General features: G+C 45.9%; 1 protein-coding gene across 1 annotated transcript in view; it reads right to left on the bottom strand.

Annotated features, from left to right (window-relative positions):
- Positions 1-12,369: 12,369 nt before the first annotated feature.
- LOC147748943 (extracellular calcium-sensing receptor-like) overlaps positions 12,370-26,993 on the bottom strand; it is a 274,522-nt gene continuing 259,898 nt past the window's right edge. The window contains exon 4 of the mRNA XM_086929230.1: positions 12,370-12,483. Coding sequence (XP_086785356.1) covers positions 12,370-12,483 — 114 coding nt within the window. The remainder of the gene's footprint in view (positions 12,484-26,993) is intronic.

The following is a 26,993-nucleotide window of genomic DNA, read 5'->3' on the forward strand; positions in this document are numbered from 1 at the left end:
CGGGGCAGTAAAGCTTTTAACTATGGAGAAGATTTCTCGGCTGTTGTTTTTGGCTTTTTGAATTCTAGAAGCAACGAATTCTCCTTTAGCGGTTTTTATTGCTGCGTAGTAATTTTTTTGAGCTGCGCGAAGTTCAGTTTTAGCAGTGGGACAATAGTTCTTTCTCCATACTCGCTCTAGTGCCTTGCATCCTGTTTTTAAAATCTTTAGTTGATCAGTGTACCAGGGGGAGGTGGGGGTGATCCTATGGTTATTTTTACCCTTGTTTTTTGGTAGTGACTCGATGGAGGAGTATATCCAAGATGAGAAGTTGTCTACAGCCTCGTCTAGGTTGTGAGCTTTCATAGGGGTGGAATGGGAGAGGACCTTCACTAAATCCGGAATATTAATTTTCCTGGGACGTTCCTCAGTTTTTGGAGTGGGCACCACACGGGTTTTGTTTGTGTGCCAGGAAAAAAGTACCGGAAAGTGGTCTGTCCATGAGATGGGGCATGGTATATCGGTAGAGATCTTAAAGTTGGAATATACCAGATCTAGACAATGACCCCCTTCATGAGTGACCGATTGTACCTGAAGAGTCATCTGAGCCAAATTACAAATTTCTTTCAGCTCTTTAACTCCGGGAGCGGAGCCTGTGTCCATATGAAGGTTGAAGTCTCCCAGCATAAGGAAGCGTGGGAATCTAAGTGCGCGTTGGATGGCGATCTCCTCCAGGGATTTAATAAAATTGCCTAGAGGACCCGGAGGGCGATAGATCAATAGTCCCCCTAGAGTGAATTGCAAGGATAAAGCTAGGGAAAATTCCATAGCTTCTCCATCCTCAATCTCTCCTGTGCATTCCATCCTCAAGGTCCATTTCTCCTTATAGATCACGGCTATACCTCCACCCCTGCCTTTGCTGCGGTCCTGTCTGGTGATCTTAAACCCTCTGGGGACGGCCAGCTCAACTACTGGGGCGCAGTTCTCCTTCAGCCATGTCTCCGTAATGAAAAGGATGTCAAGGTTTTTATCAATGATGAATTCGTATACTTCCTCCGAGTGTTTGGCGAGGGAACGAGCATTGATAAGGGCAGCCTGAATAGGTGGGCCATCCTCAGTGGGAGTCTGGGGTAAGGAAAGATTGAGAGGACTAAATTTAAAGAGGAGGTTAGGGCAGGTTCGTGGGGTGGGGTCAGCGACATTCCAGTGAGCACCATAACATAGGAGGTTGTGATCTAAGGCTCTTAGTTCAACTGAGTTGTAAGTAATGGGGGGAGTAGCGTCTGGCAGTGTTGGAGCAGCAGGGTGCCTGGCCCTGGGCACTGCCGGGGCGCGGACGGGCGCAGACGGGCTTGCCTTAGGCGCACCTTCGGCGCGCAAACGGCGCTCCCGCTGCGCTCGTCCGCTGCGCTTCCTGCCTAGGCACATGATATGGGAAAAAGGAGGGGTGTGGCCTCAAGGGGGCGTGGCCTCAAGGGGGTGTGGTTAGCGAGCACGCCGGCGATGGCGGCCGCTCAACAAACAATTACCGCTTCAGCGCTCAGTCGGCTGAGTGGTTTGAGGGCAGAAGAAAAAGGTCTCTCAAAAGAGTTCAGGTAGGCTTTAGGTATTTAAAAACAACAATAAATGCAAATCACACAATTTTTAAAATCAATTGTAGCGTACCGCCAGAACCCGGCTTCCGCCTCAGGTCTGGGAATCAGATTTCTGAAGTTGCTTGAGATTTTGCGCCTTTTAACAGGGCGGGGGGCGTGGCCTCAAGGGGGCGTGGTCTCAAGGGGGCGTGGTTAGCGAGCACGCCGGCGATGGCGGCCGCTCAACAAACAATTACCGCTTCAGCGCTCAGTCGGCTGAGTGGTATGAGGGCAGAAGAAAAAGGTCTCTCAAAAGAGTTCAGGTAGGCTTTAGGTATTTAAAAACAACAATAAATGCAAATCACACAATTTTTAAAATCAATTGTAGCGTACCGCCAGAACCCGGCTTCCGCCTCAGGTCTGGGAATCAGATTTCTAGATTTTCAGATATAGTACATGCACCTGTACTATAAAGCTGCGCAGCTGCGGGTACTGGTGGAATGGTCCCAGCAGCTCTCGGAGAAACACTGGCTGCATATGGATCGGAGTGTGGCCGGGAGGTCCATATGGGATTTGGCCTGGAAGCCTAAGGTAGACCGACCTAGGAATGCTTACATCAGCACCCCTACCAACACGGTCCTGAAGGTGTGGGACACGGTCAGTGGTGATGCCCCAGTGGACCACGTTTCCGTCCCCATTTACGCCCATTCACTTTAACCTGGCATTCCCTCCGGCTCTGAGGGAGGGACCCTTCGGAATATGGAGAGAGGGAGGCTGTAGAGCCCTCACGCATTTGCTTCATGGAACGGCGCCTATCACCTTTCATAACTGTATGCGAGATTATGGGATTCCGCCCAATGAACGCTACCGCCACAACCAGCTCCTGCATTGGGCAACATCGGCGGGAGTGGTGGACGCGGCCACGAGACCATTGACGCCATTTGAGGCCTTTATCCTTCGCACGTCTACTATGAAGGGGACGATCGCCTTCTTATATGGGTTGTTGCTGGACACTGCGGTATCCCCACGTCCCTGATATATGGAACACTGGGAGGGCCTTCTAGGCAGGGACATCTCTGATAGCGAATGGAAAAGCCCCTGGTGGGACATAGCGGCGCATAACCATTCGGCTGACCTTAGAGAGGCTCACCTGAAACTCATGTTCGATTGGTACCTCTATCCGTCCAAGCTACATCAGATATTTCCAGCCTCCTCAGACAGATGTTGGAGGGGTTGTGGTCAGTTGGGGGACTTCCGCCATATTTGGTGGGATTGCCCAACTATCTGCCCATTCTGGACTGAGATTTTGTCCCACGTCAAGGATGGATTATGTCCTGTTGGGGCTCCGTGACCCGATGCTGGAACACCAAACTACGGCGGGCAAACGTATTCTATGGCTATGCCTTGGAGCTGCCAAGTTAACGCTAGCATGATTAAACAAAACAGACGCCAGTGCTGAGAACTTCAATTGAAAGCTGACAAGCTGAAAGAAATGGTTGTTATGAATATAGCATAAACAAATGCTTGAAAAATTGCAACATATAAATTTTTAATGCTTCTTTTTTGATTCGGTATGTCTTAACTGTTTCTACCGGCGGAGATAGGGTAGAGGGCTATTTAGTTTCGCTTAGCAATTAGTCTGACTCACAACCCCCGTTTCTTCCACGCAGCGGAGGAATTTGATCCAGCCGCCCCATGTCCCTAGCAACAAGGTCGGACAGACAATAGAGTTTCGGCGACATAGACGCCAGCACTCGAGCGGGTAAGCCTCACCGCAGAGATGGCAGATGTATGTGTGACAGAAAGCGGATGAGTGTAATGACTAAATGCAGTGTGTGTTTGTTCTTTCACCCTCTCTTAGCCCCCGCGCGCACTTCCATCGGAGATACTACCTTTATGAATTTGGATTTCTAATCAAGGAATCAAGGTAGGACAAGGGGGCTAGTGTGTGGCACAGGGGTGCAGTCTCTTAATACAGGTCATAGTCCTAAAGTCGTGTCTTTTTATTGTTGCAGCGCCAATTTTGGTCCTGAGGAGAACCCCGGCACTTGGCGGGGTTTGAAACGCGTCGACCAACCTGGTCTCGTGTCATGTAAAACACCTCTTTCTCAACGGTTGTTAGTGAATAGCAAGAGATTTGGACACTCTAATGATTTGCAATTTGCAAGTATCTTGACATTGGGAAAAATGAAAAAGGACTTCTTCCCTTAGTTTATATCTAAAGTTTCACTGATACCGAGACCAATTATTGTTTGTTTGTATGTGTGAATGTTTGTGGATGAACGAACGGCCAAGAATGCCTGAAGTGTGTAAGTGTCAATTTTCATTATGTTAATTGTCTTTCTATATATTTTGTATATAAACAATTTTGTATTTCCATGCACAAAAGAAAATTGTGTTTAAAAAGTGGAGGAATCAAAAAAGAAGCATTAAAAATTCATATGTTGCAATTTTTCAAGCAGTTGTTTATGCTATATTCATAACAACCATTTCTTTCAGCTTGTCAGCTTTCAATTGAAGTTCTCAGCACTGGCGCCTGTTTTGTTTAATCATTCTAGTTTGGCTCAGCCTTGCTGAGTTGTGAGTCAAGGCCCTTTGTGTTTTTTGAAGTTAACGCTAGCGGCGGCCTGGAAGAAACCGAATGCCCCGGCTATATCATTGTGGCACGCGAGATTATGGCGCTTGCTGAGCATGGAGAGAATGTCGGACATATTTCTGGGCAATTTTTAAAATTTCTTGTTCCGATGGGGACCTCTGGTCCGCTTTCTGTCTCGAGGTCTGCCTTCTGCTGTTTGTTCCTCTGCATTTCGTGCCCTTTACCTTTTCCAGATTTAAACTGATGGTTTGTATGAGGGCTTGGAGTGAATGCGTGGGTGGTCGCCACCACCATGGGGGGGGGGAGGGGGGGGTGACGGGGGGAGTGGGGGGCTATTGTTGGGGTTGTTGGTTCTTATTTGTTGCGACACTGCCTAGCCTACGGAGACGGACTACTGTTTGAATCTTCTGCAGCAATGTGCCCCAGTTGGGGTTGCCGCCTCGCATAGCAAGACTATAGCCGGTCGTCTGACCGCAAAGGGGTTTGAGCCTCAATCTCCATCTGCTTCTGGCGAGCATTGACTCTTGAGCCTGCACCTAAACGTTACTCTATGCTGCCTTCTTTTGCCTCCTTTGAGAAAGTGTTCTCCAGCTCCCCCTGTGTGGGGTTATTTGCGGATTGTCGCTTGTAATCTCCCTTTTCTTCCCTTTTCTTTCTTCTTTTCTTTCTTTCCTGCAAAACTAAATAAAAATGTTATTAAAAAAAAATATTAAAATTCTTTTCATTAGGGGAGTGTTGGGTTTGTAGGGGAATAGGGTGCGCAGTTTCTTGAAGTAGTTGATATTAGATTGATATTTTATTTAGTGTTTTATATTTAAATATTGTATTTGCAATTTTATTTTAAAAGAATCATGTTTTGAAATGTAAGCTCTAATATTTGTTTTTCTAATTGTTAAATGTTTTCTATAATTCTACATAAATTATTTAAAAAATAATTACTTAAAATGAATACAATTTTTAGGGTTGTATCTGATTTTTGTTTTTATTTGAGAAAAGGTACAACAGCCACAATCGCTGAGTTCAGCTGGATTAGAGCAGGTGGAAGAAGGGGAGTGGGGAAACAATCGTACATTAACAAATTACATATAAGTTTAACAACTACTCCATTTCTCTACATATCTCTACATATAGAACCTCAAATAGACATTGTGCCCCACCCTCTATGAAAGTTCTTATGAATCAGGCACCTTATTTTCTGTAAGGCTCAACACCCACAGATATATCTACGGGTGAGTTCCCTGAAGGGATTGGACAGGTATTTCAGACAGCATCCTCACATTTTCACAAATTTGGGCAGTGTATGATCCATTTCCGCTGTCAATTTCTCCATGGCGAGCAGGTTCCAGAACTTACGTATCCAATCCGTATGTTTGGGTATGGTATCTGAGCCACAGCGTGAAAGCAGTACCTGTTTTGTGGTGCATAGTGCCAGTGTTATAGCTCTCCCCCAGCTGTGTGCAGAGGGTATGTCAAAGCATTACGTAGTTCTAGTAGGATATAGCTAGGGAAGCGGGTAGCTCGATGTTGAACATTGTGTCTATATCGGTGAGGACTTTGGGCCAATATCAATATAATTTAGGGCAATGTCTTAGTAAGTGGGATAATGTTCCTGAGTGGTTGCAATGCCTCCAGCATCTGTCATCACTTTCCTTCTTGCACTTGAATAGCCAGGAGGGTGTGTAGTACCAATAATGAGCGATTTTTCACATGGTTTCTCTACCTGAGGCGCGGCCTGCCAAAATGCGCACCCTCTGTAAAATATCAGTCCAATCTTTGTCTGAGAATTGACATTTGCATTCTTGCTCCCACCACGGAGAACACAATGCTCTCTATGTAGTGTTAAGAAATAGGTAACCATCTATCATCCTGTTGCAATAAAAGCCACCATTCAAATGGGTAAGGTGTCTGCTAGGGTGAGGGCGTATTAACGGATGCGTTACCCAATGTCGTACTGTTATGTAACTCCTCAAAAAAGTGGTCCTCCAAGCCAGGATTATATCACAGAGAGTGCTGTGGTAAGTAGGCTGGCATAGTTATATGGCACTGCCTTCTCAATGGTTGGGAATAGTTGAATGTCTAGATAGGGGGGTCCCTGTGTAGCCCAGGTGAACGGAAATGTCCTAGCTAGAATAGCTCGGCCATCCTCTGTGATAGTGAGGTTGAGAGCTTGGGATTTCGCTATGTTTACTTTAAACCCAGAGGCCCTTGTGAATTGCTCTAGTACAGTGGTGGAAAAGACTGACAATGGTTAGTGATGGCTAAAAGCACATCATCAGTGTATAATCTTATCTTGAGGGTTAGGCCCGCCATTCTGTATACGCTCTGCTAGCTCCTTCACATAGAGCACAAACAAGTGTAGTAAAAGCGGGTACCCTTGTTGTGTCCCCCTCAATACAGAAAGGGGTTGAGATATTGTGCCATTAACACGGACCGCCGCTACTGGGTTAGAGTAAGTGACCCATATCTCATCTCTGGAACTAGGGTCCAGGTCTGTGGCATCTAAGACTAGTAGGAAAAAGGGCCAGTGCATTCAGTCAATCGATTTTTCAGCATCGATGGACCGAAGCATCGTGGGGACCCTTGAGCTCACAGATTTATCTATTAAATGGAATATGCGCTTGGTATTGTCATCACACGTGCATCCAGGGATATAACCTGATTGGTCCATATCTATCAACCCAGGCATGAGTTGCCACAGTCTAGTTGCCAAAATCCAAGTGAATAATTTTGTGTCTATGTTTAATAAGAATATGGTGCGGTAGGAGGTGCAAAGTTGGGGGTCTTTCCCAGGTTTTGGAAGGACTGTAATAATGACAGATTTCATGGTCTCTGTGAGAGCTCCCTCTGCACTAAAGGAGTTATTCAGTGGGGCCAGCACGGGGTACAGCTGAGTGGCAAACATTTTGTAGAATGCAGCTGTGAACCCGTCCTTTCCCGGGGATTTGTTTCGCTTGAGCCTCTCTATAGCATTAAGAACTTCTTGTGATGTGATGTTGATTCTAGTGATGCAGCTGTAAAGTCTGGGAGTTTCGTGATGGGGGCCTGCTCGCAGTATGTGGAACAGTCAGTATGGGAGAGAGGGTCTGCTCTATAAAGCTGTGCATAGAAGCAGCTGAATTCCAACGCTATTTCCAAGTCTTGTGTGAGGAGATGAGAGGCATGGCCTAATATATGGAAAATACGCTGTTTATGTGTCTGCGCATGTAGCTTCTGTGGCAACAGTCTTCCCGCTTTGTTTCCAGTGCATAGTATCTTTGTTTTGTGCAAAGTAAAGCGTATTCTGCCAGGTCCATATCTAAGGCCTTGAGCGGTTTCACAGTTTTTGTTCGTTGGCGTCGTATCTTAGGTTAGTCCACCCACCTACGTGACTCCTCCAGTTCTCTCACCTGTGTCTCCAGTTCTGAACACTTGGCCTTCCTCTTTCCGTTAAGTTGTGTCTCTATTGCTATACAGGGCCCACTTACAACCACCTTGAGGGTGTCCCAGAGTATCGCTTTCTTAGTGTTAGGTGTATCGTTAATCTCTAAATAGTCCATTATTGATTGTTCCACCTCCTGAGCTGCGGGTCGTAAGATAGCAATCTAAGGTTAAGGCACCACATCTTAGTGTTTGGGCAAGAGTTGGCAGATGTAGTGCAATCGCAATGGGGGAGTGGTCTGATATAGAGTCTACCTCAGTATCAATGTGGGCTACATCTGGCCGGAAGTGGGCAGACAACAGAAAGTAGTCAATTTTTTCATAGGACTGAGGAGCAGCTGAGAAGAATGAGTAAGCTCTCGTATTGGGGTTCAGCGATCTCCATATATAAAACAGCCCTGCATCTGCCATCCACTGTAGCCCCTGTGGGGAAATTGCTCCTGACGGTCCTACTCTAGAAGGGGATCGATCTAGCTATGTGTCAAGTACAAGATTGAAATCTCCACCTATAAGGACTTTGATGTCAGGGGAGGTAAGTACCGTCCCCCTGCACTGCAGATAAAAAGCTCTTTGTGGTTGTTGGCCACCTATATGCATGCAACTCTAAATGTGTGAAGGTGAAATGAGAACCTCAAAGCTAGCATGCAACCGGCTATATCTGAATGTAACTGTAGGACTTGCCCTTGGAAATGAGAGGATAGTAAGATCGACACCCTGCTTTTTTTACTGGGCCAGAGGACCAGGATTGGCGGTCGAACCATTTTGACAGCATTCAACCCATTTCCTTCTTAAGCAAGTGTGTCATTTGCAAAAGACATATGTCGCGTTTCTCACTCCCAGACAAAGACCAGGCAAAATGGGTGGCCCGACCTATAGTGAATCCCTTTGTCTCTCAGGTATGAAGTCACTGGTTTCACAGTTCGTCAGCGCTGGAGTGCAATGAAGGAGAGATCTTGGTGAAGGCCTACTTTAATCCCTTCGAAATGGACATGGGGTTGATCCCACACCGTATTCATATGAGTTTCTTCTTTTTGTAATTATGGAGGCACAAAAGTATATCCTGTGGAGTGCTGGGTTCCCCAGAGGGACGTCCCACCCGATGTGTGCAGTCTGCAAGGAGGTCTTTCTCCACTAGCTCTGTGGCGATGTGGCGGAAAAGCTGCAAGACATATTCTTCCAATTTGCCCGCATCTGCCTGTGATGGAATGCCCTTAATACTAATGTTGGACCTGGAAGACATATGTTCCTAATCCTCCAGGTAGTAGTTCAATCAATCAATCAATCATCAATCAATCAATCAATCAATCAATCAATCAATCAGGGGTTTATAAAGTGCACTACTCACCCATGAGGGTCTCAAGGGGCTGAGGGGTGCAGCTCCAGGTCAGTCGAAAAGCTAGGTTTTGAGGTCCTTGCTGTAAATGTGCAGGGACAGGGAGCGTCTGATGTTTACTGGGAGCTTGTTCCAGGTCTTGGCTGCGATGAAGGAGAAGGCTCTCCTGCCTGCTCTGTTTCTGCGGATGTGGGGGATCTCTGCCAGGAAAAGGTTGGCGGGGCGGAGGTTCCTCTCGGGTACGTGGAAGGACACTCTCTCGTTGAGGTATTCGGGTCCGATGTTGTGGAGGGATTTGTAGGCGTGGGTGAGGAGTTTGAAAGTAACCCTCTTCTAGACGGGGAGCCAGTGGAGGTCTCGTAGGTGTTGGGTCATGTGTTTGTGACGTGGAGTCCCGAAGATGAGTCTAGCTGCGGAGTTCTGGATGGTTTGGAGTTTGTGTAGGAGAGTTCTGTTGATTCCAGCATAGAGGGCATTGCCATAGTCCAGTATTCTGTTATGGTTGCGTGGTGATAGTCTTTCTGCATTTGGGGGGGATCCATTTGAAGTTTTTGCGGAGGATGAGCAGGCAGTTGAAACTGGTTGAAGCAACGGCGTTGATCTGGTGGGTCATGGGGAGGGAGGAGTCGAGGATGATGCCGACGTTTCGTGCATGGTCTGTAGGGGTAATGGACTCCTGAGGGTGAGGGGCCACCAGGTATTGTCCACGGTGGAGGTGGAGGGTCCGAAGATGAGGACCTTGGTTTTCTCAGAGTTGAGCTTCAAGCAGCTGTCCTTCATTCCTTCCTGGAAACAACGCCTGTGTTCTCAGGATTATTTGTGAGTGAGAGGATGAGCTGGGTGTCGTCTGCGTAGGATACCATGCTGAGCCCATGCTGTCTGACGATGATGGCAAGGGGGGCCATGTAGATATTGAAGAGTGTGGGACTGAGCTATGATCCTTGGGGTACTCCGCAGTTGATCTCTGTGGGTTTGGAGAGGTAAGGGGTGAATCTGACCCTCTGTGTTCTGCCGGAGAGAAAGGATAGTGTCCAGTTGAGGGTGGCTCCTTGAATCCCTGTGTCATGAAGTCTGGCTGCGAGCGTGCAGTGTGAGACGGTGTCAAAGGCTGCGGAGAGGTCTAAAAGGATGAGGGCTGCAGTGTGTCTCTGGCCGAGAAGCATGCGGATGTCTTCAGTGGCAGCGAACAGGGCGATCTCTTTGCTGTGGTTGCTGCGGAATCCAAACTGGGCGGCATCTAGGATGGAGTTCTCTTCGATGAAGGCGGTCATCTGGGAGTTTACAAGTCTCTCAGTAACATTTGCCGTGAAAGGGTTCAGAGAGATGGGCCGGTAGTTCTTCAGGTCCGTTGGGTCAGCGAGGGTTTCTTGAGGAGGGGTTTAACCTCCGCCCTCTTCCAGTCATCAGGGAAAGTGCCGGATCTGAAGGAGGCATTGATGGTCCGTCGCAGTTCTGGTGTGATAGTGGCGGCAGCCCTGTGGAAGATGTGCAGTGAGCAAGGGTCTGTTGGGACTCCTGAGTGGGTTTTCTTCATGGTCGCGGTGATGTGTTTAATGGGAGCGGAGTTCCAGGTCATGATGGTAGGCCTATCGATGGGGGTGGGGAGGGGGTGGTGTCCGGCATCTGTTCGCTGAAGTTGTCATGAAGGGACTTGATCTTAAGATGGAAGTAGAAGCTGAGGTTGTTAAAGAGTTTGATGCCGGTGGCTTCGCTGGGGGCGTTGGTGAATTGCTGTATGACGTTGAACAGTTCTTTGGCATTGGTTATGTTGGAGAGGACTTTGTTTCTGATGAAGGTCTGCTTGGTGTCTCTTATGAGATGGTGGTATTCCTTCAGGGTGCTCCTGTGTTTGTTCAGTGCTTCCGTGGTTTTCTGGTTTCACAGGTTTTCTCCAGGTGTCTGCAGGAGCATCTGGCTTCTAGTAGTTTAGCAGTGAACTAGACGGCCTTCAGGGGGCGTTGTTTGGAGGGGTGGTGGAGGGGTGCAAGCTCGTCAGCGCAGCAGGCGATCCATCAGTGAAATTCTTTGGCTGTGGAGTTGGTGTCAGTTGTGGTGCTGGGGGGGTATTGGAGGAGGGTGGTGATGAGGTCATCCTCTATGATCTTGCCCTTCATGGTGGGCGCAGGGCAGGCTTTGGTGCAGTGGTGGTGTTGAAGGTGAAGTGTACGCAGTGGTGGTCCGTCCAGATGGGCTGGTGGTATGGCTGAATCAGGTGTTAGCACCTCCTGCGAAGATTGGGTCCAGGGTATGTTCAGATCTGTGGGTGGGTGTGTCGTTGAGATGCCTCAGACCGAGGTTGGCGAGATTGTCAAGGAGTGTGGTGGAGTCAGGGTCATTGAGGTTGCTGAGATGGAAGTTCAGGTCTCTGAGTAGGATGTAGTCCGTGGAGGTGATGGTGTGGGGTGCTCAGCGACGGTCGTTGTGTGGCGGGCGCGAGGTCCCGGGGGGCTGTAGGCGAGGGTGCCGTGTAGCGTGGTCTTGGGGCTTTTCTGGATCTGGCAGTTGAGGTGTTCTGTGTTGTCATGGGAGTCACTCGTGCTGGAGGTGGAGAGTCAGAAGAAGCTCTTGTGTGCAATGGCGAGTCCTCCTCCTGGGCAGTGGGATTCTTTCTCTGTATCTTGTAGCCATCGGGGATAGCAGGGGCGATGTCGGGCTGGAAGTGGCGTTTGTGTAGGTTTCCATGAAGAAGGCGACGTCAGGCGAGAAGGTGTCTATCAGGCTCCAGATCTCTACGGCGTGTGGGTGTAGGGAGCGCACGTTGAGGGGGATGCATGTCAGGACTTCGGCGGTGCATGCATCCGTGGAGTTTCGGCAGTGGGGGGGTGTTGTTGATAGAGAAGAAATTTCGGCAGAGCCTACAGGAGAGCTGCCCGTGGGTGGTTTTCGGCAAGGAACCTTCACAGCTGGTATGTCTTCCGGGATTGAGTGCATGGAGGGTGGCGGAATCATATCGGTGGGGTCTTGAAGATCCAGGAGTTCTGGCGCTGGCCGTGGTCAGGACGCGGATGGGCGCAGACGTGCTTGCCTTTGGCGCGCCGGTGGCGCGGCCGCACAGTGTCCTCCATTAAGTAGGGGAGGGGGGAGGGGGGAGGCAGGAAGGCGCGAAAGGCAACCTGGAGGTTGGCGGGTCTGAGCAGGCGCCAATAGGGGAGAACAAGTAATGTACTGTGGCAGAAATGAATTATGTAAATCAGCACAAATCTAAAATAACTAAATTAAAGTAAATAAGCGCAGAGGCAGGCAGGTAGGGAAGACTGCAAGAAATGTATTTAGTAAAATTAGCGCAGAGGCAAAGAGGTAGGGGAGCGGGTCAAGAGCGGTCTTGAACCCCGCTCTTCTGCTTCGGTGGCACAGACTGCTGGGCGGTGCTGCGTGGAAGAAGAGCGGTTACTCAAACCGGGAGGTAAGGGCACTTGCTTTATCTAGTTAAGATCTGCATTAAAATCCTTGAGTTCCAAGACTTCACTTCATCAAACTTCCAGCTCCTCTTCTCTGGAGTCACCATTCTTTTCCACCAAGTCTACTCGTTGCTCCAATTTGCCCATGTTGCGCCGAAGGTCTTTGACTTCTTCAGCAATTTCCATCTTGAGGGTTGCAATGTCTTTTCAGAAAGTGCTAAAAAGAGTTTCCATAAGTCCGCATGTGACAGGGACTTCGGCGTCCGCATCTTGATCTCTGCCTTTCTTCGGAGATATGCGTTTGGGCGAACCGCATTCCTTGGTCGGTTCAGGCCTCTTGCAGGAGCTCTTATTAAATAGATCTTTGACCGTGGGAGTCTTTTTGTGTTCAAACAGAGGTATTTTTGTTGCCCCAAGTCCTCCAAGGGGGTCTGTACACACTAAAATGGGTAGTGTCCTTTGCCAATAAATCATTGCACTCGTCGTAAGCAAGTGCCTGGCCCTCAGCAATACAGCTTCCACCGGCCCTAAATTTATCAAGCAGTGAGGACCAACAGAGCTGTTTCCTCAGCGGTCAACCTCAGTAGCTCCTAATTGGATTGTGTCAAGAAAGAAGGGGTTCCTCCGCCCTATGTCCTCTATTGACGCTAGTTGATCTGCTATGCGTTGAGTATGGGGGTCAGTCCGCTCTCACCGAGTGGTAAGGGCCTTGTTCTTGTAGCTCTGTTTCTAGTCCAATGAGTAGGACATGGGTAAGAGTGGAGCAGGGAATCCCGTATCAACTACTGACCACCACGGGCCCACCTGGTTGTCTCAGTATCTCACAGGACCCACCATCAGTAGGGGGCTAGTTTGCGCAGTCTATTATCCTGGGCTTCTCTTGAGCCCAGAATTAGTGCCTTATTTTGGCTTCTCCCATTCTGCAGGCTGGGTGCTTTCACCCTTTTTATTCACCCCTCCCAGGAGGTCTGGGCACTCTCCGTCATCCAAAAGCCCCAACCCTCCACTCACAGGTCCCAAATGAAGTCTCTCAGGGAATGGGTTTCCAGCTCAGCGGAGTCATCCACAAGCAGCTGAGCCCCATGAGCCCCATGTGACCCCACAAGCTCTTTAAGGCTCACCTCTCAAGGAGCTACTACCAGTGTCTCTCATTCTCCACGGCGCTCCCACTCTGCTCTGTTTCCCGGTGCAGCCTGCTCCGGTCTTTCGAGGGCTCTTCAGACGGTGTGGCACAGTCGACGCTCTGCTCACATCTGGGATTCCTGCTGTAGATCTTGCCTCGGCCGCTCGCTTTGAAATACTGGCTAATCCCCAGCTTGCAGCTGTATTGTATTACCACAGGTACAGGATAGGGTGAGCCCGTGTCAAGGCCGGATGCAAATTCCTCCCATCTCTGGTTCTAGGAGGCAAGTCCTGCGGCCCGTGCCTATCCTGCATTGATGGCCGCCATTTTATTCTCCGGCTGCTCTCCGGCTCTGATCTCTGGCAAAGGAGGTTGAAACTCACCACTCAGCGTTGATTAGGCACACCGTCAATTCTTCTCTGCATGGGAGCCTAAGTGCTGCATTGCCAGGTCAGTACAACTCCCCCGGTCTGCCTTTCTCTGAGAGAGTGCAGCAGAGCTCTGCAAGGCAGCTCCTACATGGGGACTATCTTGGGCACACCCACAAATGAATTACATTTTTTATGTATATTGTAGTTATTGTATGTACATATTCTGTCAAATTTCAATGTTATTATGGTATTCTTGCAGGTTTACTAAACATTATCCCTTTAGTGTTCAGCACCTTCTCTTAGAAGAGTACGAATAGTAGATTAAGCCACTTTAGTGTCCAACACCTTTATTTTATATTGTTTTAAGGCTACATTTTGGTGTATTTATGTATAATTTAAAAATGTGTTGTTAGTTATATTTATTTTATTTCTATTTGTGTTTATGATTGTGAAAAACAATGCTTTGTCTTGCACATATACTAAACATTACCCCTTTAGTGTTCAGCACACTCTCCAAAATGGCTTAGATTGGAGAGGGAATAGTAGATTAAGCCATTCTAGTGCCTTAAACTTCCCACTAATGGTTTAGATTGGAGTGGGAACAGTAAATCTTGCCCTTTTAGTGATCAACATCTTCCCCAAAATGATTTAGGACCGTATTACGAGTTGGGTGGTCCTACAGTGGATAGTGCAATGCACCATCCGCTGTAGGACCAACAAACCTGTGGTGTGACCGCCCGCCATATCAGGAGTTTATTCCTGGTCTGGCGGACACTTCTGTGTTGGTCTAACAGTGGCGGTCTGAGAGCAGTGGTCTGGTAGGCTCATAGAAGAGCCAACCATGCAGACTGCTGCTCTCAGGGTATCGCCTGCACCTCCCGATACAGTGTGGCATACATGCAACACAGTGCAGGAACTGGGAGTGCAAATCAAGGGGGCACAGCGTGTGCTGCACCCCACTTGCAACTCCATGCCACGGGCACCCTTTGTGACCTCTTCACCACCCTTTTCATGGCAGGCTCACCGCCATGAAAAGGATTGAGGACACCGAACACAAAATATGCTCATTGGTGCTGCAGAGGCACCACCAGCATATTTCTGCCCCAGTGGCCCTGTGTTCCTGTGGTGGTCCAACCACCGCACTCGAAATGCAGTGTACAGTGCTGCAGTGTGGCAGTGGTCGGACCTTCACCACGAGTTCGGCGGTCGTATAAACCGCCAATCCTGTAATAATGCCCTTAGATTGGAGTGGGTATAGTAAATCAAAACTCTTAAGTGCCCAACACCTACCCCAACTGGTTTAGATTGGCATGAGAATAGTAACGTTAACCATTTTACTGTCCAGCACCTATACCAAAATAATTTAGATTGGAGTGAGAATAGTAAATTCAACCCCTTTAGTGTCCAACATTTTCCCCAAAATGGTTTATATTGGAATGGAAACATTAAATACAAATCCTTTAGTGTCCAATACCTTCTTCAAAAAGATATAGATAGGAGTGGGGATAGTACCTCTAACACCTTTAGTATCCACACCTTCTTCAAAACGGCTTAGATTGGAGTCGGAATATTAACTCTTGACATGTTAGTGTTCAACACCTTCCCATAACGGTTTACATTGGAGGGGAAGTAGTATATGCTACACTTTTACTGTCAAACGCCTTCCTCAAAATGGTTTTCAGCTTTTACATTTGTATAGTGTGTAGTTTGTTACAATAATACCAATACTTTACACATATATTTGTAATTGATCAATATCTTGTTTAACATTTTTTAATCGTAACACAATTTTACATACATTTCTAAACACTTTATAATAGGTTGTAACTTTTCTTTTGTTTTCTTTACGAAGATAGTATATTTTTTTACCATCCAATTTTATTTACCACAACCTGTAGTTTGTATTCTGTTATTGTTACTTTGAGAAGGAGTTCATTAGTGTCGGTTGTGGTTCTATGTTGCTGTTTGATGGATTAGGTAGTGCCTTTTTTAAGTTTATACATAAGGTTTTAGGTGTAGTGGGATGTTGGTTGGTCTAGTTTGTGTATATTATTTTGTAAGTTTTGATTGTTTTACTATGTTTGTAGAGTTGTGATATTAGCTTTGTATTGTTTTTGGAATGTATGTATTGTGTGGGTGGGCATGTTATATTTTTTACAGGTTAGGAAGAAAGGAAGTCAGTATTTGAGCTATTTTTAATGGGTTATTTTAAACACATTACCCTAATTTTAAATAAACCTAATTTTTAATTTCCTTTAATTTTTTGGGGATTTCCTGGAACTGTTTTTACTTTCTACTTTTCATTTTTGTATGGTTTCCAATTACTGGTGATTAGTTCAGTGGATTTAATTTGGGCATTTAATATTTGCATTTTTTTTTAGTTTTGACTTCTTTATGAATTGGATTTTGGAGGGGGGCATTAGGAACTTCAGCTACTCAACCGAAAGCAAAATATTCTATAATTTATTTTGAGTGGGAAATGCAATATTTCAATATGTATATGTAATTTGCCTTTACGGCAATGGAAAGATTTTTTTATGTGTGTGTTTTAATTTGTGAGCTGCTGTATATTTTTGTTAATTGCATATAGGTTTTCCTATGAATATTTTTATTTAAGTATTTAAAACAATTATTTAAATGTGTCAGTCTTATTTTGTACTTTATTAATATATATATTACTGGTTTGTTTAGTCACTTTAAGTTTGATTTGGTTTACTGACTTTCCTATCCTTAGTTTTGATAGCTCTGTTTAGTGGAGTGCTTTGTGAATTTGTAGAGTGCTGGTGGGTTCTTTTTACTGTGTATTGGGAGGCATTGTGCCTTTTTTCCACTACGTTGTTGGTTTTCACTTGCTGAGCCATGGAGCTGTCGTAGGCATTCAACCATGGTATTTGGAATTTGGGTTGGTGCCTGTGTCCAGAGCGGTGCAGTCAGCCAACTCAAGTGTCTTTGAAGTAGTCGATTAGTGGACTTAAATGTGTTCATTTCTTTGGTAAAATTGAGATTCTATTATCACGCTGTAGTGGTTAGCTAAGTCTGTACCAAGTACATATGCCAGAACTATTAACATTTTAATTTCAAAGGTAAACTGCCTGTTTACTGCTTATTCTAAACTTAGTGCAGATTTTTGTATGGCTATGTCTGGGTATAGTTTAAGTATTATTTGCAACATTGCCTGATCAAAGTTGTTTACAATTGTCTGTGGAGAGTAGCTGTTCTGGTGATCTGATTTGAAAAGTTCACAGTAAATTGCACTTTGCTTTTTAGGCAGCAGTGCACACATGAGGGGTATGGTCTTTTTTTCAGTTACACATATGGTTGTTTTTCTGTCAATATTCTGGTTGGCATGTAGGAGGAAGGGTTCTTTGTTATGTGTAGTGGCTAGGTAGTGGCTAGGTCTTCTGGAGTTTGTTTGTCTTGATATCTTTAAGCGGAGCAGGGGTTTGACTTGTGGCTTTTTAAGAATGTGCTAATAGGAAGAATTGTTTGTTGCTGACTTGTAAAGTGCTCAAGTACTTTAGCTATTATGTCTTTTAAACTTTTAGTAAAGGGCTCTTGGGAACTAGTACTTGCCCCTTTCATATCATGAAGTATGTTTCTTCTACCTCTGTTATATTTGGGGGTTTGTTGTGACATTAATTACGATACAATTTTCTATTGTAGCTCTCCCATAACAGTATTTGCATAATATTTAGAACATTTATAAATAATGTTCCAGGTGCTAATGCTTTCCTGGCTGAATGTCTATCCCATGAGCAAAAGAAATTGTTTGTCTTTCTGTAATGTTATACACGTGGCTCTTTCTGCCACTCTGTCTGAAAGTAGCATAAGTTTAAAATTAGTTATTGAGTTTAAAACATTTAGGGGCCTATTAGGATGGCTGGAGGACCTGAGTCCACCCGCCATCCTAGTGGGAACAGGACCACCAGCCTGCCATGCGGCGGTCCAGCACCCCTGATCATGATGCAACCGCTACTGCGGTGGTTGCATCTGGCATGGAAATGCACAACATGTCACCCACCGCAATGGTAAAATGCGATGTTGTGCATTTCCATGCACAACTTGGCAGGACCGCGCGGTGCCTGCCATCTTGTGCATGGACATGTAGGGGGTACCATAGGTACCCACCAAGTGCACCCACTCACCACCCAGGGGCCCGCAACAGGCCCCCAAAGCACGTCCCCACCAGCCTTTGCCGCCATGGAAAGGCCTTAAATTCCACACATCATAATATGGCTGGCGGTGCCTGCTAGGCACCTCCACCATATATGGGCCCCAGCTCTGCCCGTCTGGCAATAATAACAATTGCTGACTAGCGGAAAAACAGGGGACGGATTGTCGTGGGGCTGAGCCTTGTATTTACAGTGTGTTAAGTTGACATGAGCTTATTAGAAGTTTAAACGCCATTTTTCCTTTCTGCAGCCTTTTGCACACAGCATTTTATAATAAATGTTTAGAGTCTAGCAGAGTGTTTTGCTTCACACGGGAATAATATGTTTTTTTATATTAGCAGCCTTACTTGGTAAGCTTTGTCTGAACAGTGAGTGCCGAGGCCTTCAAGGTTATTTCAACACAGTGATTGTTGTTCGGACTGATCAGTGCACGTTCTAGACATAACATATATGCAGCTGTGGCCACCTCTGATATTGGAGCGTTTAATAATGCACTGCGTAGGCATGATCACACACATGCATGCTGAGAGCTGGTGCAGAATCTGATGAGATCCATTTCTGCTAAGCACCAGAGGTATGGGGCCGCCCTTGTAATCCCAAGAGACCTTCTGTAGATATAAAATAACCTACTAGCAAGGTAGGGTGAAATATAGGTATATTTAAACCTGTTTCCATTTAGCATTGTAACCTGCTTTCCCCCTTTGCATTTTATGGAATAGTAACTATGCTGATAATCTTGTTGCTTATAATATATCTGCTTATATTAGCTAAGATACTTCGCATGAGAACACGGCATTAGAAATAAGTACTTCAAACTTGCTCATGTCTTCTTTTACTCCCTGTTTTGGACTGGTATGAGAATATAACAAAAGAGTGTTCATGTGTTCCACATTGCCTGAGGTAATCAAATTTCCATGTTCTGGGTTGTCTAATCATTGGTGGTATGGAAGAACCAATGAGATACTGATGCTAGTCTGGTAAGAGGGTTTGGATACTAAGGTGAGTTTTGGCACACCCTAATTCACTGAGGTTCCAAGTCTCTATGCACAGTTCTGTGTAGGAGCAGAATCCCTGCTACATGGCGCCCAATGACATTTGGGACATAAATAACCTCTTTGGGCCCGTGGATTTGAAATCTAATAGCATCCCACACAATCCCATCTAAGACAGGCCAAGCAGTAATATGTTAACAAAAGCCAGGTCCCTCTTCAATCTGTGTGATGAGGAATGAGGTGCCAATGTTCCATTAATATGTCGAATACATGTTCTCTCTTCAACATAGTGTCCATTGACAAGGCGGAAAAAATACACCACAAATCCAATTGACATGAAAAAGTAAATTGAAAAAGCACCAACCAAATGTAGGTCCAAGGGAGAACCAAAAATTTTTTTTTAAACCATGTTGCAAAAACAGAAATTTTTGAAGGGGTCTTCGATGTGTGAAAGTCAGTGTCAAATGAAAATCTGGACTCTGTAGCCAAACAAGTTTACAAATCAGGCATCGACAAGTCTGTGGGGTAAGTATATTCAGTCTCATCAAGATCAGCATCAGGTGGAGAACTCAATAAAGGACTGGAAACTGCAGCATCTCAAGGGCAACGTCAGGCCTGTCAGAAGGAGCCGGGGGCAATACCGAATGTCTTAAAAAAGATGGACAGGAGACAGCTGGTGTCATACTAAGAAGAATCGGCCACTCTGGTTAGTTTGACATTGTCAATGGAGATGTACCTTTTTTCTTTACAACCAGGAAGTGGTGGCAAAATGACTGTTCTTGTGCCCTGCACTCCAAGCACAGGAACTGGAGCTCGAACCAGTTCTCCAACTCGGGGTAGCCAGCCAACTACCGGAATCTGCAATGCAGCATCAGATGTGGAGGGCAAGTGTTCCTTTGCAAGACTGTCTCTCGTCTTGTAGCTTCTGTAAAACATGACAATGTTCATCTACATCAAAGGCTAGACCTTCGAGGTCTGGGACGAACATTTTGATACCAAAGAGCATTTCGTATGGGGTCCGCCCACCCAGAGACCTTCTAGGGAGATTATTAAGTGAACTTTGCACGCTATTGAGATGGGCCAGCCAGTTTCTGCCAGTGCCTATAACTCTATCTGTCAAAGACTGCTTTAAATCTCAGTTCATTTTTCCACAACACTATTTCCCTCAGGTCTGTATGGAGACGAAAACTTGACTTAGACCCCCAACAAACTCATGGCCTCCATGTACGCCTTAGAGGTGAACGCTGGACCCTAGTCCGAATGGAAGGTGCCACTGCCAAAAATCCCTACAAAGAAATGCAAGTCTCTTATGACAGTTCCTGAATCAGCGCTGCGGTGTGGCCACACCCAAACAAAGCGTGTGCAAGAATCAACTGCAACTAGGATGTACTTATATGCAGTATCAGAAGAAAAAGGACCGCAGAGATCTAAATAAACACAACCAAGTGGTCTATTAGAAATGTACAACTGTGTCTGGGGCAGACACGTAGCAGTTAAAGGCTTAATCTGCTGGCAAATGTCACATTGAAGGTCATGATCATGCGTCTGTTTGTACAGTCCCCACCACCAGAAACGTTGTTGTAACTGAGATACAGTAGCTGAAACGCTCGCATACGTAGACGCTACACCCTGGTGGGCAGCTGTAATCAGTGTGGACCAGCGGTCGGCGTTGGGAATCAATCTTTCACCAACGTCCGGTAATTTCACATAAGGAACTTTATCAGGACTTAAGTGATATGAATACTTTGAAGGGAAACCCTTAGGATATATACTTCCCTTCTCAGTAGCGGCAACAGCCGCCAAGATGTCATCATCAATCTTTCTTTTGGAACGTGTAACTGCTGCAACCAAATATGTCGATACTGCTGTTTTTGCGGCCTCATCGGCCAAACTATTGCCAACAGGGTGAATTCTCACACGCTGATGACAGAGAGTATGAATTACATAAGCGAGTGGCAGTTGCTCTTTAAGTTCAGCCACTTGAACCCAGATCATTTTATGTTTTATCGTGCTACCCTTGGAATCACAAAAATTATTCTGAATCCAAAAGAAAAGGTTTTCATTGTAGGACTGGACATAGTAGTAAGAGTCACTCACAATAATAGTAGTCACACTAGGATCAGCGTACTCCAATGCAAGCATCAGAGCACGGAGCTCTGCCAATTGTGCAGTACAGTCCCCTAATGTATGTGTATGTACGACATCGGACTTGAACTCATCATTCACCATGATACCTACCACAATGGTGCAAGCAGAAACGTGTGCGTGCTTAGACCCATGTGCAACTTGCGCTGAACCATCAGTGTAAATGATACAATGGAAATCCTCCAAAGGCTGCATAGTCAATGGTGCAGGATGAACAAACTCATACTGGAAAAACTCCTGTGACTGCAAGTTGGCATCAAAAATAAACGTGACATCTGAAAACGTCAATGATACAGCCCATTGTATCCACCATGGGTGCAAAGCTTTAGAATATTGTACACTGGCTTTCGTCACTGCCTCTAGAGCAGGATACGGGGTAACAACCGAAATGCGTTTTCCCTTCGACAGTGCACATTCCTTAAGAATCACCATATACACTGCTGTCAAAACTTTTTCCACAGTGGAAAACCGCATTTCAGCCGAAGTGTACAAGTGTGACTTGTAAGCGAAAGGCACTGTGTAACCTTCGTTAAAAGTAAGGTACGTGAAACCCACCGCCCCAGGGATGATTCTTATTACCAGGTTGGTGTCGTTATCATGAGTCAGTAAGAAATTAGATTCTAGACGATCAGCCTGCAAAGATTGCAAAATGGCTGAATGTTCAGGCAGCCAGCACGATTTGGTAAAAGTAGGTTGTATCAAAGCATACAATGGCTTGATACGCTGGGCATATTCTGGAATATATGTACGCCCGAAATTCAAAAATCCGAGCAAGGACTGTAATTTTTTCAGTGTTGTAGGAGCGCGAAAATTTATCCCAACCACAGTGAGTATGGTACAGAGCCGGCGCAAGGGCTTTAACCCACTCTTCTGCAAAATTCAGCCCATGCTCCTTTGAGACCATGTGCGTGAAACTAGGGAGGATTGCCTCCTCCCCTCTCGGAGCGGCGAGAACAAAAGGTGGGGGGCCAGTCAGCCTCCGCTAACAAAATGTCATAGGTAGTTGTAATATTTTCCCAAAATACCCCTTTTATGGTACGTTGTATGTCACCTTCAATTAAAAGGACAATTTCAAAAAACCTATCAGGGGGAGCTACTCTAGTATCAGCTATCTCTACAACAACATATTGGTCAGTCGCTGTCACCTTCAGTAGTGGACGCAGTGCCTCTCGCACAATAGTAATCTCCGCCGCACTGTTCAACAACGTCAGCGCCCATGTCTGATTCCGAAGCTGCGTTCTCACTATCTGTGGCATATCTTGCTGTTAAAGCGCCAACTTTCTTTTTCTGAAACTGGGGTCTTTTCTGTGAAGAATTGTCCTGCTTGCCTTTTCCGTCTTTCTGACGGGGCTGGTCGCGACTCTGCTGGCCACCCCGACCCCTGCCACCGCTTCCACCACTGGACGAAGAGGCCGATGTGTCCTGTAAAGAACGAGGAGAGCGTTGATCAGAACCTGAAAGCTATCAGGCGACTTAATCGTAGTGCGGTCGCGCAAATCATAAACGCGCTCAGTAGACGCAGGCACTGGTGATGGAGGACTGGACTCCTGTTTCTGCTGCTGTTTCCCCTGTTTTTTATTTATGTTCCAATTTTTCTTTGGAGCTGTGGGCTGAACGTCTGTTTCAGACTTTGCACCCTGAGAAAAGGGCTTGACACCTAAACAATTGCGGCCAATGGTTTTATAAGCCGACGTAATATTTCTCGGTAACTGTTGGGGTTTGTTGGCATCGGGGACCTCGCGTAAGGCGTTAGTCACTTGAAAGTTCACTGCATCTCTCTTTATATTAGAAAGGACCAGATCGGAAACTACATCAAATGAGCCTACGAGTCTCTTCCCAACTCATCCGCAGCCCCCGGTCCGTGTTTGTCCTGAACATGCTTAATGACCGTCGGAAGGACAGCCATTGACGGAGTGCCGAAGCACCTCGTGTACACTGCCGCACAAATCCTACCCCATGACTCTCAGTCACTGGCTTCTGGTACCAAGTCCTTGGGTAAACTAACTGTAAAAATCCTGTGTTTTTCTACGGGAGTCGAATTAGGAAATACTGCTTCCAGCTGGTCAAACTTCTCGGCAAGCCAAATAGGCATATCATCCTTATCCTGGGGACCCATTACCACATTGACCATCACGGGACTAGGCTTCATTCCGCTCGGTCCAGCTGGAAGGGCCGCAACACCAGGGGCCCGCCCTGGAAATTGCAGGTAATATATTGAACTAGGGCCCGAATAACATCGATAGAAGAGTTATACAGGGTCCGTAATTCAGCAACAGGGACTTGCCCCACACGAGGATGCAGGGTGAATCCAGCCAAAACCGTCCAAGAAGGGCCTGGAATGGACAAAGGACCCAATCTAATCACCATTACACTGTGGGGAAGGGCGCCATCAAACCAAACACGGTGCTGCCATGCAGAAATCGGAATCTCCTGTGTCCTATAAGGAACGTATTCCACGGGCACGGCAGTGTGAGTGTAAGTATTAAACACCTGAGTAGCCGCATCTGCTGCCGGAAACGTCACCCATGAGTGGAAAATCTCAAACGGGTAAGCAACCTCAGCACTCACCACCAAAATAACTGCCATGCCCTCCAAACCAACGTTATAAAGAAGAATAGGTACAATGTAAAACAAAGTAGCACAACTAGGTAGTAATTCAAAAGGAAACCGTTTTGAAAGAATCAAGCTTGAAAAGACCTGTGTAACTATAGGTAGGTTTGACCGACACTACTGTTATACGGAAACAATAGTGAAGGGGCTAAGTACTACTCAAGCGTCATGTAATAAGACCACCATCGTAAGGGCGCCATGTAGCAGGGATTCTGCTCCTACACAGAACTGTGCATAGAGACTTGGAACCTCAGTGAATTAGGGTGTGCCAAAACTCACCTTAGTATCCAAAATCCCCTTTCCAGACTAGCATCAGTATCTCATTGGTTCTTCCATACCACCAATGATTAGACAACCCAGAACATGGAATTTAGATTACCTCAGGCAATGTGGAACACATGAACACTCTGTCGTTATACTCTCATACCAGTCCTAAACAGGGAGTAAAAGAAGACACGAGCAAGTTTGAAATATTTATTTCTAATGCCGTGTTCTCATGCGCAGTATCTTAGCTAATACAAGCAGACATATTATAAGCAACAAGATTATCAGCATAGTTACTATTCCATAAAATACAAAGGGAGAAAGCATGTTACAATGCTAAACGGAAACACGTTTAAATATACCTATATTTCACCCTCCCTTGCTAGTAGGTTATTTTATATCTACAGAAGGTCTCTTGGGATTACCTCTGGTACTTAGCAGAAATAGATCACATCAGATTCTGCACCAGCTCTCAGCATGCAAATGTTCTCCAAGTGTGCGTGATCATGCTTAAGCAGTGCATTATTAAACGGGCCAAAATCAGAGATGGCCACAGCTGCATATATGTTATGTCTAGAACGTGTGCTGATCAGTCCAAACAATAATCACTGTGTTGATATAACCTTGAAGGCCTCGGCACTCACTGTTCAGACAAAGCTTACCAAGCATGGCTGCTAAAATAGACAAACATATTATTCTTGTGTGAAGCAAAACACTCTGCTAGACTCTAAACATTTATTATAATATGCCGTGTGCAAAAGGCTGCAGAAAGGAAAAATGGCGTTTAAACTTCTAATAAGCTCATGTCAACTTAACACAGTGTAAATGCTAGGCACAGCCCCATGACAGGACTTTCTGTCTGCCACGTCAGCCTTTCTCACATGGAAAGGCTGTCTGATAGTGACTTTGGGGGCCACTAGCAGGGCCCCCTTCCCCCCTGGCCTTACGGTTGAGGCCATGGGAGACAGCTATGGTGCACCCCCTCACATCCCTGCACCTTGTGGCCGGAACCGTGTGGCAGGGCCCATGAGGTACCTTCCACACGGTGCAGCAAATTGCAAAACCTTCCATTTCACAATGGGAGATTGTGCTGCTGTTGGTTATGGACCTCTACACAAGCACCCATTGTAAAATGAACATTTTCCACCTCCCATGTGTGGATGCACCCTAATTGCGGATATACGGTCGCCGTCCGGAGGTCAGTTGGTTCCGCATCCACGGCAATATCAGTCAGAGGGTACTCCGACTGACATCATATTGAGCTCCATAGTCGTAAATGTGGGAGATAGGGAGTGGTGGAAAGATTTTAAATATCTCCTACTAAATGGGAGGGGTTTACGGAGAGATAAGGAGATTATTAAGGAGGAGTTTAGGACGTGACATTCTAATACCAACATCCACCCACAAGAGTAAGATCATTGCTATTCACAACCTATACTTCTAAAGTTACTACTGTTCTAAAGGTGACAAAGCAGTAATAACTGTACTTCAGCCTAGGCCACTAGGCTACCCAAGGCCAGTCAGAGGTACTTCAACACACTTCCAAAGTATATAGCAGAGGAAGAGACTTCAAATAAAGTATCATAAGAAATAGTGGTAATTATGCAACATATTTGTTCTAGGTTTAAAATAAATATTTTAAATAATTTACCGTTCATATTTTAAATGATTTACAACTTATATTTTAAATTAAAATATTTTTCATATATTTTTTAATGTATTCAACTGTATTATGATTTTTTCCATACTTTACCATTTACCTACCTGGTGACAGATATTCTACCTACATGTCAAAGGTTACCAGTTGTATCTTTACATTCTGTTTTTGGTGACTCCATCACTTGCTTTTTGGGGCGAAGACATGTAAGTCTACAATTAGGGGGCTCATTATATTGCGGGTGGAAAGCTTCATCAGCCAGGCTAGCTTGAATCCAGTGGCAAAGTGAGCAGTTCGGGCTGGACTGTTCCCATGAGGCACAGGGTCAAGACTGATTTGCATATAGCTGGATCTGAACTTAGGTGGCAAAGTGAGCTAAAGAATGATGATGGCGTCAACCCAGATCTGTGACTGGGGGTGAGTGTCTGGAAAGTTTCAGCACTCTGTCCATCCTCTCCTTGTGTTTGCTTTGTTCGCCCTAATTTGATAGGGTATGCCCAGACGTGGTTCCTTTGCTCACTTTGCCACTGGATTCAAGCTAGCCTGGCTGATGAAGGGTGTTACCCAGAAACCGGTCCTAGGATGCTTGTTTCCAGTTCAGGGAAGACCTGGCTTAGCAGTTCAGGCTGGACTGTTCCCATGAGACACAAGGTCAAGACTGATTTGCATATAGCTGGGTCTGAACTTAGGTGGCAAAGTGAGCTAAAGAATGATGATGGAGTCAACCCAGATCTGTGACTGGGGGTGAGTGTCTGGAAAGTTTCAGCACTCTGTCCATCATCTCCTTGTGTTTGCTTTGTTCGCCCCTAATTTGATAGGGTATGCCCAGACGTGGTTCCCTTGCTCACTTTGCCACTGGATTCAAGCTAGCCTGGCTGATGAAGGGTGTTATCTAGAAACCGGCCCTAGGATGCTTGTTTCCAGTTCAGGGAAGACCTGGCTTAGCAGTTCAGGCTGGACTGTTCCCATGAGACACAAGGTCAAGACTGATTTGCATATAGCTGGGTCTGAACTGAGGTGGCAATGTGAGCTAAAGAATGATGATGGATTCAACTCAGATCTGTGACTGGGGGTGAATGTCTGAAAGGTTTCAGCACTCCGTCCATCATCTCCTTCCATAATGGCCCACATGCACAGGGAAAAAAACTACCTGCACGTGAGGGCCATTGTTTGTATGTTTCCCAGGAAGAAACCACACCTTTTGGAGTTTTGCTTGTAAGAAAGAAAAAAATGCTGGGCAGGGCAGAGAAGCATTATGGCCAGACTGATATTAATTTCCAATGAATGTGCTCCTGTTGTGTAGGTAGAAACAGTTTTGATAGAAATCAACAGTGATATGTCACAATTAAATCTCAAAAGAGC

This window comes from Lissotriton vulgaris, chromosome 1_1, assembly GCF_964263255.1.
Source record: "Lissotriton vulgaris chromosome 1_1, aLisVul1.2, whole genome shotgun sequence".
NCBI classification, from domain to species: Eukaryota; Metazoa; Chordata; class Amphibia; order Caudata; family Salamandridae; genus Lissotriton; species Lissotriton vulgaris.